This window comes from Lipomyces japonicus, assembly GCF_038497905.1.
Source record: "Lipomyces japonicus strain CBS 7319 unplaced genomic scaffold V1514scaffold_56, whole genome shotgun sequence".
Taxonomy (NCBI): Eukaryota; Fungi; Ascomycota; class Lipomycetes; order Lipomycetales; family Lipomycetaceae; genus Lipomyces; species Lipomyces japonicus.
Genome location: NW_027117868.1, coordinates 1 through 12662, shown reverse-complemented (window position 1 = coordinate 12662; position 12662 = coordinate 1). Strand labels below are relative to the sequence as shown.

At 41.0% G+C, this 12662-nt stretch overlaps 7 protein-coding genes and 1 non-coding gene across 8 annotated transcripts; 3 read left to right on the top strand and 5 right to left on the bottom strand.

Annotated features, from left to right (window-relative positions):
* Window positions 1-108: 108 nt before the first annotated feature.
* V1514DRAFT_298586 (uncharacterized protein) lies at window positions 109-1715 on the top strand (the record flags this gene model as incomplete). The annotated part of the gene is made up of 4 exons (XM_066925496.1): window positions 109-266; window positions 356-475; window positions 549-842; window positions 907-1715. Coding segments are annotated over exons 1-4 (1299 nt in total), but the record flags the coding sequence as incomplete, so codon positions are not given.
* A 195-nt stretch (window positions 1716-1910) lies between these two features.
* On the bottom strand, window positions 1911-3228 carry V1514DRAFT_337082 (Phox homologous domain-containing protein). The gene is made up of 3 exons (XM_066928621.1): window positions 2890-3228; window positions 2552-2794; window positions 1911-2480 (listed from the first exon to the last, which is right to left on the bottom strand). The coding sequence occupies exons 1-3, from the start codon at window positions 3133-3135 to the stop codon at window positions 2226-2228; spliced, it is 744 nt and encodes a 247-aa protein (XP_066781237.1). The 5' UTR covers window positions 3136-3228; the 3' UTR covers window positions 1911-2225.
* A 123-nt stretch (window positions 3229-3351) lies between these two features.
* V1514DRAFT_285514 (isoprenoid synthase domain-containing protein) lies at window positions 3352-4667 on the bottom strand (the record flags this gene model as incomplete). Its single annotated transcript, XM_066925174.1, has 5 exons — window positions 3352-3933; window positions 3993-4115; window positions 4171-4251; window positions 4320-4460; window positions 4545-4667. The coding sequence occupies 5 exons, from the start codon at window positions 4665-4667 to the stop codon at window positions 3352-3354; spliced, it is 1050 nt and encodes a 349-aa protein (XP_066781236.1).
* Window positions 4668-4697: 30 nt separating this feature from the next.
* On the top strand, window positions 4698-7188 carry V1514DRAFT_298577 (uncharacterized protein). The gene is made up of 2 exons (XM_066925495.1): window positions 4698-5523; window positions 5586-7188. Exons 1-2 carry the CDS (start codon window positions 4906-4908, stop codon window positions 6900-6902), a joined length of 1935 nt encoding a protein of 644 aa, XP_066781235.1. The 5' UTR covers window positions 4698-4905; the 3' UTR covers window positions 6903-7188.
* A 111-nt stretch (window positions 7189-7299) lies between these two features.
* V1514DRAFT_184272 (uncharacterized protein) lies at window positions 7300-9343 on the bottom strand. Its single transcript, XM_066924605.1, has 3 exons — window positions 9135-9343; window positions 9013-9070; window positions 7300-8950 (listed from the first exon to the last, which is right to left on the bottom strand). Exons 1-3 carry the CDS (start codon window positions 9261-9263, stop codon window positions 7698-7700), a joined length of 1440 nt encoding a protein of 479 aa, XP_066781234.1. The 5' UTR covers window positions 9264-9343; the 3' UTR covers window positions 7300-7697.
* A 313-nt stretch (window positions 9344-9656) lies between these two features.
* On the top strand, window positions 9657-11171 carry V1514DRAFT_322168 (methyltransferase domain-containing protein; the record flags this gene model as incomplete). The annotated part of the gene is made up of 3 exons (XM_066926100.1): window positions 9657-9903; window positions 9955-10644; window positions 10702-11171. The coding sequence occupies 3 exons, from the start codon at window positions 9657-9659 to the stop codon at window positions 11169-11171; spliced, it is 1407 nt and encodes a 468-aa protein (XP_066781233.1).
* A 70-nt stretch (window positions 11172-11241) lies between these two features.
* On the bottom strand, window positions 11242-12127 carry V1514DRAFT_285471 (Alpha/Beta hydrolase protein; the record flags this gene model as incomplete). The annotated part of the gene is made up of 2 exons (XM_066925173.1): window positions 11242-11439; window positions 11504-12127. 2 exons carry the CDS (start codon window positions 12125-12127, stop codon window positions 11242-11244), a joined length of 822 nt encoding a protein of 273 aa, XP_066781232.1.
* A 249-nt stretch (window positions 12128-12376) lies between these two features.
* V1514DRAFT_t95 lies at window positions 12377-12458 on the bottom strand. Its single transcript has one exon. It is a non-coding gene; the product is annotated as a tRNA-Gln (tRNA).
* Between the last annotated feature and the right edge of the window lie 204 nt (window positions 12459-12662).

The following is a 12662-nucleotide window of genomic DNA, read 5'->3' as shown; positions in this document are numbered from 1 at the left end:
TTGAGTCACGCGTTGCGCGTTTGCGCGTTAGTTTGTGAAATCCGGGTAAGTTAGTACGGCTCGTTTAGGTAAATTGAAACAAAAACCTGAGCTCGCATTAAGGAACAACTTCAAAATTGCAAGAATTGACTCTCTCTTTTTTTTTTTTAATTTTTAGTTGGAGCGTTTTATAGACTCATGGGGTCATAATGTCTAATAAGCTGAAAATATCAAATGTTCAAGAAATTGGTACCGGTGATAAGTCGGAAGTACTGAAAGAACTGACCGTAAGTGGATCAACCGTGCCGGGGTTCTACACAAGTTTTGAGTCATAATGGCAACCCCAAACTAATAGTTTTTTTGTTTTTTTTTGAAGATTATTGAACGTTATGAGAAGGGATATGCGCAATTAAATGAGTTGTTTAATTGCAATATTTGCAGCAGCTTAATGTTAGAACCTTGTGTAATATCATGCGGCCATTCGTTCTGTTATCAAGTGAGTAGTCGAACCAAAAAAAAAAAAAAAAAAAAGGGGGTCGCGAGTTTTCCATGCTGATTTCAATTGACAGTGTCTTGATATTTGGTTTCATCAAAACTTGACATGCCCGACTTGCAGGACAGATGTCTTAGTTTGCCCGGCGTTATCGTTCCAGGCAAAACATGCCGCGAACGTGTTGTTGCAATTTCATGACGACAAGGAAGAAATTATGGAAAGACATCAGGAGGAGACAAAATTAATTAGCGGTCATTTAAGAACTTGTTCTAAACTTTTTCCTGATCATGAGTTTGAGCAAAGGAAACAAGAGCTTACATATGTTGATAGTGACGACGGTGTTGCCCGGTGCGGACGATGTCACTGGGAGGTAAGCGCTGGCACTCAATGGTGATTAATTTAATATCAAATTTGTGACATATTTTTTTTTTTAGATGGAGGGTCGAAGGTGTATTCATTGTTATCCGGCCGATAGTGATTCCAATGGCGAAGATGAAGATGAAGATGATGGATCAGAAAATTCCCCAATTTATCCGTGGTCGGGCTTATTGCCAACTAGGCTTGATCTGAGCGATTACGACGACGAAGATGAGGAAGACGAGGAGGATGAAAATGGTGATGATTATGATGATGAAGAAAGTAATTCAAATGATGATGATGACGATGACCTTGGCAGTTTTATTTGTGATTCCGATGAAGATGAGCATGACATCATAATAAGCCGGCATTGGCATCAGTCGGATGACAGGGTGGTCATGTCGAATACAGATGACTTGAGCGACGATGACGATGATGAGGAGGACGAAGAAGAAGAAGAACGAGAAGAAGAAGACGGCGCGGTTGAAATAGTAACGATCGAAGATGATCCTGAAGATGAGCATGAGCAGCACCGCGTTGGCGAATCAAGTTCTCGTCTGTTCTTAAGTCATTCAGCAGGTGAAGATGATGAAGACGACGACGACGATGACGAAGTTTCTGCAAGTCATATCGAATTTTCAAGTGAAGAGTTTAGCCTGGATTCAGATGCCGAGTACAAGCGCGGCTTTGTATATGATAGCGACTTGCAAGAAGTTGATTCAGATGAAGCAGGAAGGCATGGCTATGATCAATCATATTTTGTTGAGAAGAAATTACGTCATGAACGGCGTGAAAAAATTCGTGAAGCAAGACGAGCAAGCAGGAAGAAAAAAAAACAACAAAAAAGAAAAAGACAACAATATGAAGAAGAAGAAGAAGAAGAAGAAGAAGAAGAAGAAGATGATGATGATGACAAAAAGCATGATGATGAAAAAATCAAACGTCAACGTGGTAACGAATAAGGAATCAGCACAAATGAATGCTCCACTGCCACTTCTTATCGCCGCACACGCCAAACATAAAAGATTTGTGAAATCTTGATTGTTTTTTGTCACTGTATATGAGGATTGTATAATAGATGTAAAGTGAACTAATTTGATAAAAATCTATAAAACAAGGAATTTACTAAAGAAAACAAAACAAAAATAAAAAATAAAACAAAAATTGCCAACTCCATTAGCACATGACACACAAGATAATTTGATTTGACTATGATACACCCGTTAAATATTAAAATTAAAATTATTATGCACTGTACGTAGTTGCCCTCCCAAAAAAAAAAAATTAAAATAAATGAAATGAAATGAAAAAGATGATGTGAAAGAAAAGATTGAACGAATGCATAAACCAAAAATTAATAAAAACCTGTAATGTTTTGTTCAGTTTGGTCTGCAATTCAAGAAGGAACAAGTTCCTTTATAAAATCTTTAACCGCCGTGCTGCCCGAAAAAACAGGGTTCAACACAACGCATGCAAGAAAATATTCCAACCCGCGACGTCGTTGTTCCAAGAAAAAAGGCCTAAAATTTGAAATCATGCTCTTGGGAGGAAGATTTGGAATGGCTGCTCGCAACATTGGAAATTCTTCAAATAATTTTTTTTGCAACTGAACAAATTCTGAATATCGTTTTCGCACTTTCACACTGTCACCCTGCATAAACGATAAGTAAAAACAAAAAATAAAATAGAACTCATTTAATAATGTATAAATCTTGTTTATACCTCGATTGTGTCTATAATGCACAGCCATGTTACGTATGAGCCGTTCTTGCCAGTGCTGGGCACGATGGAATAATCACCAACCCAAGCACTGCGAGCCCACATGTTGCTGTTAATACCTTCATCATTCATGGAATGATCAACAAGTGTTATTGGTATTGGGTCAACCTGAGCAAGATCATGCGGATCTCCAGGGGATCCGTATATGCCTGGAGGCACAGGACTGATTAGTGAGTGAGCGTCATCCTTTTAACCGTCACGTTAGCGTCCAACCATACCAATCTTGCCACCACCACCAGCATCCAAAAAATAAATTTTTGCTAAAAAACAAAAAAACTTACAGAATCAAATGACGCGGTTGATAAAGAAGACGTGGTATCAGAACGTTGAAGAATAGGTGCCGAAGAAAATGAGTTTTTCCAGGACTCAATCAATGGCGGCAAATGATTGGAGGTGCGGTTGAACGTAAAAGCTTCCCGCAGTTTTGAGAATTGAGTCTCCAACGAATTCTTGTCAACCACTACTGGCACGTCGTTCACTACTTGTCGTTCCTGAGAAGTACCAATATCGGTAACGTCCATGGCCATTTTGAACAACGGGCCCCTGGACTACCAAGATTTGATGAACCTGGATTTTTTTTTAATTGATTGAAATCATTCGAGGTCGCAGTGCCACAAGCGTGCGCCACCACCGCCACTACACACGAATACGTATGCGAAAACGAATACGACGAAGTACGAGAAGGTGCATCATGTCTATAATATATATATTCTGTATGGGTACAACTCTTTTTTTCAGTCAATTCATTTTTGACGCTTGTAAATCTTGCCCAAAAAAGCGGTCAAAACTTCCCGCTTGAATCCTCGACTCTCATCAACCTGCTCGATTTTCTTGCGAATGTCGGCCACCACGTTCTCTTCGTAGGCAAGGTAGTCCTGTTCCAGTTCCAATTCCTTAAATATTTGCTTCACCTTGGCTTCACTCTCGCCATTCTTTTGACCATAGTTGTCATCCAAAACCTGGCGCTGCTGAGGGGATGCCTTGGGCAGGGCCTTGTTAATCAGCCAGCTGCACTTGTTGTCCTGAATGTCAGTGCCAATCTTGCCAATCACTTCTGGGTCACCATAGCAGTCCAAGTAATCATCCTGAATCTGGAAGTACTCTCCAAGAGGAATCAGCACATCGTGAGCTTGCTTGAGATCTTCGGGGCTGTTGATTCCAGCCAGGTACATGGCAAGGACCACGGGCAGGTAGAATGAGTAGTACGCAGTCTTGTAAATCACAATGAACGAGTGCTTTTCAAGAGAGAACTTGGAAAGGTCGATTGCATCTTCTGGCGCGGTAATAAGATCCAACAATTGGCCGAGCTCAGTTTGGAAAGTGACCTGGCAACAACCGGCGGTTAGTAAAACCTCTTGCAGTCTCAAACAAAATAATAACATACTTCGTGGAAAAGTTCCAACAGGTCAACGTAGTAGGCTTCATTGCGGAAGTGCTTCTTCAAGAGAACATAAATTGCAGTCTCAAGCATGAACGCATCATTGATAGCAATCATGCCAACTTTTGGCTGTTACTTGTTAGTTTGTATTCGGTCATGCTTATTAAATTTGCGCAATACGTACGACCAGGTACCAGCACGGTTGGCCACGACGAGTCTTTGAATTATCCATGATATCATCCGACACCAAGAAAAACGCTTGCAACTAAAGCACTAAATGTTAGTAACTCATGCGCATACACACATATATATCTATAAACAGCTTAAACGTACGAGCTCAATTGACCATCCAAGAATGGAAGCCTTGAAATATTCTTCGTCGGACAGCTCATTTTTGCCGGTCAAGATTCTGTACGTATCAATGACGGAAAGACCGCGGTTCAATTTGCCGCCCACACTGTTGTAATACAAAGACTGAGAAGAAAAAAAAAAAAAAAAAAAAAAAATTAGTTAATTAATTGGTTTTCAAGTAACTGATACCAGGGAATGCCATCTCACGTTCTTGAACCAGGCGACCGCCTCGTCCGAGATGTTATATCCCTTCAAAGCTCCAACGAGCTCATTGACCAATTCGTCAAATTGAGCAATAAACTTATTTTTAGCAGCTTCTTTGTCAGACATTATTACAGCGGGTTGTATAAGCAATTGATACAGTGAATTGTTTTTTTTTTTCGTACAGAGCGAGTGGGTCCGCCGACGTCGGACGTTCTGTTTAGGGTTCGTTGTTTTCAGCCAAGATGCGAACTCGAGGCTTACAAGTTTACAGATCAACATGAATGCATCAACATGAACAACACGGCTTTAAAAATCTGATCGTTATTTTTTAATTCAATTGCGCTGCTGATTTGGTGAGGTTTTAATGTCGTCTCGGCATCCGTCGCACGTGTTCCAGACACCGTTGCAGGGCAGAAGCTCGCCTGCCACCGATGCAAATTCAGATTCAATTCTTGATCCGCCTCCGTTAAGCTTTCCTGGACCGGTCACGGCTTCTTCTTATTCTTCTTCTTCATTTTTGGCAGCGACTCACAATTCTTCGATTCTTTCAATCTCACCGATTGCTCGCGTGTTTCCTCACTCTTCGCCGGCAGCCTCGAACTCATCAACGCCGCTGCCAACAAGCTCGCGTGCCGCATACCCTTATGGCTTTGGGTCTGACATGGAAGCCACGTCTACGCCAGTTAATTACTCCGGTTCCAAATCACAATCAATAAATTTACACGAGAGTTCAGACCAAGCCAGCCTGAGCCAAGCCGATCGGCTAAGGCTCTGGCGACACGACGCCTTGATGCAGCATCAATATCATACCGCAGTTTTTATCGGCGATACCGTTCTTTCAATAACAGATGACCCAAACGACGCATTTTGGCTGGCCCAAGTTCACTACAACACGGGACATTACGCAAGAGCCAGGCAACTGCTTATGCGTCAAGATCTGGAGAGGAACGCAAGTTGTCGGTATCTGGTCGCACTATGCCTGGTAAGTTCATCTCATGCGTTTCAATAAAATGAAAATGTTTCGAAGCTAAATTTGGATTACAGACACGTTTATCGAAATGGGACGATGCTTTGACAGTTATTGGTGAATCCAACCCGTTTCAAAATGCAGACGACAGTGACATGTCGCCTCCTGATGGTGGAATCAAACTGGCTGCTTCAATGTGTTACTTGCGAGGCATTATTTATTCAAATCAAAATAATTTTGAAAAAGCTAAGGACTGTTACAAGGAAGCCTTAAAAGTTGACGTAAAATGCTATGAAGCTTTTGACGAATTGATTACAAACAACTTGATGACTCCCTCAGAAGAGTGGGAATATCTAAGTTCACTTAATTTTGACGCAACTGAAGATGGTGACCTTGTCAAGTTACTCTACACTACCAAACTTAACAAATATCACAACACCAGTCGGTTTTTTGATGCCGAAAATCAGCTCAAGTCAAAATACAAGCTCGAAGATAATGCTGACCTGATACAGAGCAGGGCAGAGTTATTGTTTGTGCAATGCAAGTTTAAGCAATGCTTGCAACTTTGTGAAAAAGTACTTGATCACGATCGATTCAAGTTTTCAATAATACCGCTTTACCTGGCTTGCCTTCACGAACTTGAACTCAAAAACAAATTATTTTTGTTGGCGCATGACATGGCTGAGAATCACCCAGAAGAGCCGGTAACTTGGCTCAGCATTGGTGTTTACTATCTTTCAATTCACAAAATAGCAGAATCTCGCCGGTTTTTCAGTAAGGCTTCCATGATGAACCCGCATTTTGGTGCGGCATGGATTGGATTCGCTCATACGTTTGCGGTCGAGGGCGAGCATGAGCAAGCAGTGTCGGCATACTCTACTGCGGCTCGATTGTTTCAAGGCACTCATCTGCCACCGCTGTTTCTTGGAATGCAACATCTTCAACTTCATAATTTTACATTAGCAGAAGAGTATCTTGATGCGGCCTACAACATTTGTCAAACCGACCCTTTACTGCTAAACGAAATGGGCGTGGTGCTGTATCACAAGGATCAACTCGAGGAAGCTGTTAAATATTTCAATAGGGCGTTAAAAGTAGCCAGTGAGCTGGACTCGGATACTAAAGCCTGGGTACCGATAAGAATTAATCTTGGCCACGCGTTCAGACAACTAGGCCGGTATGAGGACTCGTTGGAGAATTTTGAATTTGTAAGCAGAGTGTCGAAGCACGAACCTGAAGTTTATTCTGCCATGGGCCTGGTTAACATGCTACTCGGTCGGCATTCCGAAGCCGTGTTGAACTTCCAGGAGGCTTTAAGCCTGGCACCTAACGATTCCGTGTCATGGGATCTTCTTCGTCGGGCGTTGGAAGAAAACATGAACAAGACGTTGTGATGTCATTGCAACCCCTGTGTATTATTTTGCATTATATTCTATGACTTACCAGTTAGCATGACAATAAAAAGTGTTTATTTTTGTACGAAATAACTCGGACAGAATATTATACGGACGTGCATTATTACATATAATTACATAAAACTTATATACATTATTTCAAACGAAATAATGCAAATTTTTTTTTTCCTTCTTTCAAAACATATAGTATATAGTTTAGCGCCAAAAACTCCTAGCTATAAACACATGTATATATCACAATAACAATAAATGACTGACAACAATCTATTCCATTGTTCACCTGCAAATTTTTCTTTTTTTTTTCTGTCTTTCTGTCGTCATCACATCAATCCCGCCACTCCCGCCTAAAAACAAAAACCAAAATAGTATCACAAACCAAAAAAAAAAAAAAAGAAAGTAGAACCTATTTTTTTTCTATACCCCTGAAAAAGATGTCAATTTTACTTTTCTCTTTTCTTTTTTTTTTTTTTTTGGTAAAAGAATGAAAAATAAAATCAAAATAAAAAAAAAAAACAAGTTAACCTTTTTATATGTCCTACTCCCCATGTCCTCAAAACATTTTCCCACAATAACCAATGTATGAGCAAAAAAAAAAAAAATTGTTTTTTTTTTACCTCACTGACCAAAGTAATGCATAAATGCCCAACCTAACAAAACATATGAATGAAATCAAAATGATTGACATCAATAACAAAAAGAGTATTAAGGAATACAAATCGCCCGAACAAAAATTACCCATTTATAATGTATATATAACAATATTGATGACCAAGCTTAATTGATCATTGCTCCCGCAACCGTTAACGGATCAACAATACTCATGCCACCATTTATAAGAGTTGGATCGGCAACAACAGCAGCACCAGCGCGAGACGCACCACATCGCAAGCACGAAACATTTTTGGCAAAATTGTGATAACCACATCCTTCAGTGCCACATTTCCAGTCACCAGCTCTAAAAGGCACCATCCCAAACGAGCCGTTACCTCTTCCGCCATTCCAGCCAACACCCGCGACATTGTTAGTGTTTGGAGGTGGCATCATCATGTTATTCTGATAGTTATTATACATAAACATGGGATCTTGCGTTGGCGTGGTCGATGATGCAGGAAATGAGCATCTGAAACAAGCGGTTCGTCGCTGAAAGTTGGAAAAGCCGCATGATGGGCAAGTCCAGTCGCCAGGCCTGGGTCGATTTTTACTAGGTGGGAAAGGAGTAAGAATCTCCTGAGCCCTATCGAGAACACGGCCGCTAGAAGGGGATACCTCGATTGCCTTCTCATTCAAGGCCCTGCCATTCATTGCCAAGCTCTCGGCAGCTTCCTCGTGCGATGAAAAAACCGCAAACCCGGTTCCAGTAGGCTTGTGCTGATCTGGCGTGCGAAGAGTCCAAAACGCAATAGGCCGCCCACCATATTGAGTAAACCAACTTTCCAACTCACTCTGAGTGGTATCATGAGGCAAGTTCGATAAATGCAAAACTTTAGATCTCTCGGCCAAAAACGCGCGAACATCAGCTCGGGCGTCCAGAGGTTTAACCAAAACATCGGGATGTTGTTCAGATGGTTGAGACTTTTTAATAAGACCTTGAAGTACTCTTGCCAAAGTAATGGCTTCCTCCATGGCACGTCTTGGCGAAGCAGGTGCAAGTGCCTGAAGGTGGAATGGAAGGTTATGCTTTATAGGCGCCGAGCTTTGAACTGACTCGACCTCCAACGCGGCGCAAATGTTTGAAAGTGATGACGCCGAAAATGGAAGCGATTCGGGATGATGAGCTTGCCATCTAGTGTATTCAGTTCTTAAATCGAATGATCTCGAATGTTGAAGGTAAGGAGGCAAGATTACTGCCTTGTCCCTGGCTTCGCGCGGAAGTTGAACTCGCAAATCCCATGCGTTAAGAGTGACAAACGTAAAATCGAGACCCTTTGAAATTAAAAACTCTTGCGCAAAATTGTCAAAACGATTAATTGCATCACGAAACGTTCCAGCATTTCTGACATGTTCCCAGGTAAGAGTTGTCAAGCTTGCTGCACCACCATATGTCAGTATTCAAAAAAAAAACGTATATATATATTGCTCATGTACGTACTGCAAAGAGCGGTTATGGGAGTATTAATAGGTCGAACAAGAACGCTATCACGATGAATCTTGATCAAAGATAGTTAGTACGAAAATGTGTTCCAATATGTTCCCCAGATCAATAATACACACCTCTTCCAAAGTCTTCGAGTTCAGCAAAATCCAAGCCATTTCAATCACCTCGGCCGAATCTTTCGTAACGTAGACTCCATGCTCGTCACATGTGGTGGCAACATGGATTACAACAAACGCGTCGGTCATGTCGCTAACCGAAGAAGTTGAACTTGAAATATTTTGAAAACGGAAGCAGGGCAGTCGAGAATGTTGCACACAATCCAAACGCGATACTAACTATTAGTTGCAATTTTTTTGTTTTTATTTTTCCTTCACAGATTAAAAAGAACTGTCTTTAATAATAATTACTATTTTAAAATGTGTGATATTTTTTTTTTTGCTTCGTCGACCAGAAACTTGTTTTTTTTCCCAATTCGTTCAACAAAAAAAAAAATTTTTGTCAGTTGGATTTGAATTTGGCCTTCGCAGCGGCATAATCCGGGTAAGCTTTGCGCCTTCGCACCCCTTTGGGAAACTCAGGGGCAAACTCTTAAAAACGTCCCTCGACAAAAGAAAAATTGAAAATTCTCGGATGATGCCATGGTCGTCAAGAAGTTTCCGCTACCGGAGAGTTATTCGAATGCAGACAAGTACCTTGAAGAATTGGCTGCCGTATACAGCAGTTCCTTTGTTCAAACCTTGGCTAATGAGGTTCATATTGTTGAATTTTTCACTAAGTCGCCGGACCTGTGCGAGTCGATTTGCCCTCAGGAATGGCTGCAATTCTTTGATCACGTTCCTCTAGATCACGCACTGGATTTACTAATTTTTCAAAAAATTCATGACTGTCTGTATACAAGACTTTAATTCAATTGTTTTCAACTATTAACATTATCAGCTCTGCAGCCTCCGGAGTCACTACTCCAGTTTTTGCATACAATCAGCTCTCTTGCCATGCCGCGACGCGTATCAAATATTTCACTCCCGCACGCGACAGCACAGAAAATCAATACTTCAGCGCTTTCTTTAGGCATGTCGCCTAAAAAAATTCACGAGTGTGAAAGAATGGCATATGCCGTGAATGACCTGTGCGACAAGGCACAAGCTCGGCATGTTATTGATCTCGGTAGCGGCAAAGGATACCTGTCCCGCACACTTGCTCAGAAGTATGGCCTTTCAGTAACTGCGGTTGAAAGTGTCGAATCACGTAAATCAGGGGCGGAAAAGCTTGACGATCTTTACCATCAGAAAGGCGGTGCTCGCAAGGTTGAAACCGACCGCGGATCGTTGTCTCACATTGCCAAATCCGTCGACAGCGGTGATCTTTCGAGTATTATTGAGCAAGGGAATCTTAAAAGTCAACCGACAGCCCTGGTCGGGCTGCATGCATGCGGGAACCTTTCTCATCATGCTTTGCGAAGCTTAAACGACACCAATGAAGTGTGCGCCGTTGCTGTGGTCGGATGTTGCTACAATTTGATGACTGAAAGATCACTCAGTCAAGATAAAGTTGGATACCCCATGAGTGAAACAGTTGAACACTATAATATACCTTTACCTGCCTCGGCCAGAATGCTTGCATGTCAAGGTAAGGTTTGACTTAAAATTATATAACAAACATATAACCTCATCTGATTCCCTCTAGCTCCTGAAACTTGGACGCGCGAAGCACGACAAGATTTTTTTCTCCGTCATTTTTATCGAGCTTTATTGCAACGAATATACGCCGATCGTAATCTGTTATCTGACAATAAACGTCCAATCCAAGTGGGCAGCCTCAGAAAGAAGTGGTACACATCGTTTGCCACATACTGCCAGGGTGCCAGCCGTCGTGTTTTGGAATCTTATTCTGAAGGCGAAAATAATGACGACAATCCATATTATGTCTCAGAAGACGTGGCTGCCGAGTACCTGACCAAGTTTGCTCATTTAAAAAACCGTATATGTACTTTGTGGACACTGACGGCGTGCACGGTAGCACCATTGGCAGAGGCGATCATTCATCTTGATAGATATTATTATTTAATTGAAACAGGGGCGAAAGAGGTTAGAGTAGATGTTGTCTTCGATCAAGTCAAGTCAACTCGAAACTTGATGGTAGTCGGTATCAAGTAATTAAAACAGCGTCGAAGTATATATAACGGCTATAGGGGTTCATAGAAAATTTGTACATTATTTTTGAGTTTTAATGATTTTGATCTATATCTAAATAGATTTCACGAAGCATATCAAGTAGTTCCTCAGATTCGACCGTTTCATTGTGAGATCCTCCATTGATGATCCTCGTATGCGGAGTGTATCCTGAAGTTCCAAGAAGCTTTGCAAACTCTACGATCTGATTGACACTTAATAATTCATCTTCAGAAGACTGAACAAGAACGATCTAATAGAGAAAAAAAAACCATTTAGCAAAATCACGCATTACATTTCTGTCTAAAACTACTTACTTTTGCGTTTGAGGTATTAGCAATCTTGCTCCATTGGAAAGAGTTCGGCGATGCATCATCCCAAAGATTCTTTTCGCCAAATGCTTCACTTAAAAATCCTTTGTAAGAAGGATATTCTTGTCCAAGAGCCGTAAAATTATATATTCCTGCGACTCCGATTATATATTTCACTGAATCTGATAAATGAACAGCCGTTTGAGTATTACCTCCGGTAACCGTTCCGTACGCAACTCTCTGAGCCACTAATGTCGAAAATGCCTGAAAGGCAAGCGTGGCTCCGGCAGAATGCCCAGCAATGACCACTTCGTCTGTGCCCAGACCGTATTGTTGTTTTAACGTGTCCAAAGCAACAATCACGTCCGCCAAATGCACCGGATGCTTAACTTCTGGTGATAAGCGATAGTCTATGCTCGCACCTGCCCAATTATCTGGTAAATCATTTAAAATCTTGTTTCCCATTGCCTTGGTCATGTTGGGATCTCTCCATGCCCCTCCATGGATATACACCAACCATGGAGTTCTGACATTTCTTTGAAAAGCTTTCTGAGAAAGAGACAATGTAATGGTTTGAAAGGGCTGTATATTTTCTCCGTATGTGATTGTAACAAATTTAGACCTGGCCATAGTTTCTAATACTTGAATGCGTAATGAACCTGTGTAGCGGCAATATTACGAGCAAGTGCATTAAATCGCGATAGTAATATAACTAGTACGAACTGCTATTTAAATAATTAATGGGTTTTTACAATAAATCAAAATATTCAATAAATATAAAAAGCAATAATTAACTATTACAAAAAAAAAATAAAAAATAAATTCACCTTATTTCATTATATATTTCTCAAATTAAATAATTAAAATTACAAAAAAAATAGGTCTTGCCCGGACTCGAACCGGGGTTAGCGGAAATATCTTAATCAGAATCCGCTGTGATAACCAACTACACTACAAAACCATATTTTTAATTCAATAATTAAACTATTGATTAAATATTTAACAAATGTATTCACTGTGTCAGAGCGTGCTTGATCAGGGAAGCTTGCACTCGTCCGGTTTTCATCCCAGGCCCAGGACAAAGCATAATTGCTGGCACAGCACCAGCTTTCATAGACTCCTGGGCCCGCAGCGCTAGTGTCTTGACGGAAAATTACCAGTGGGG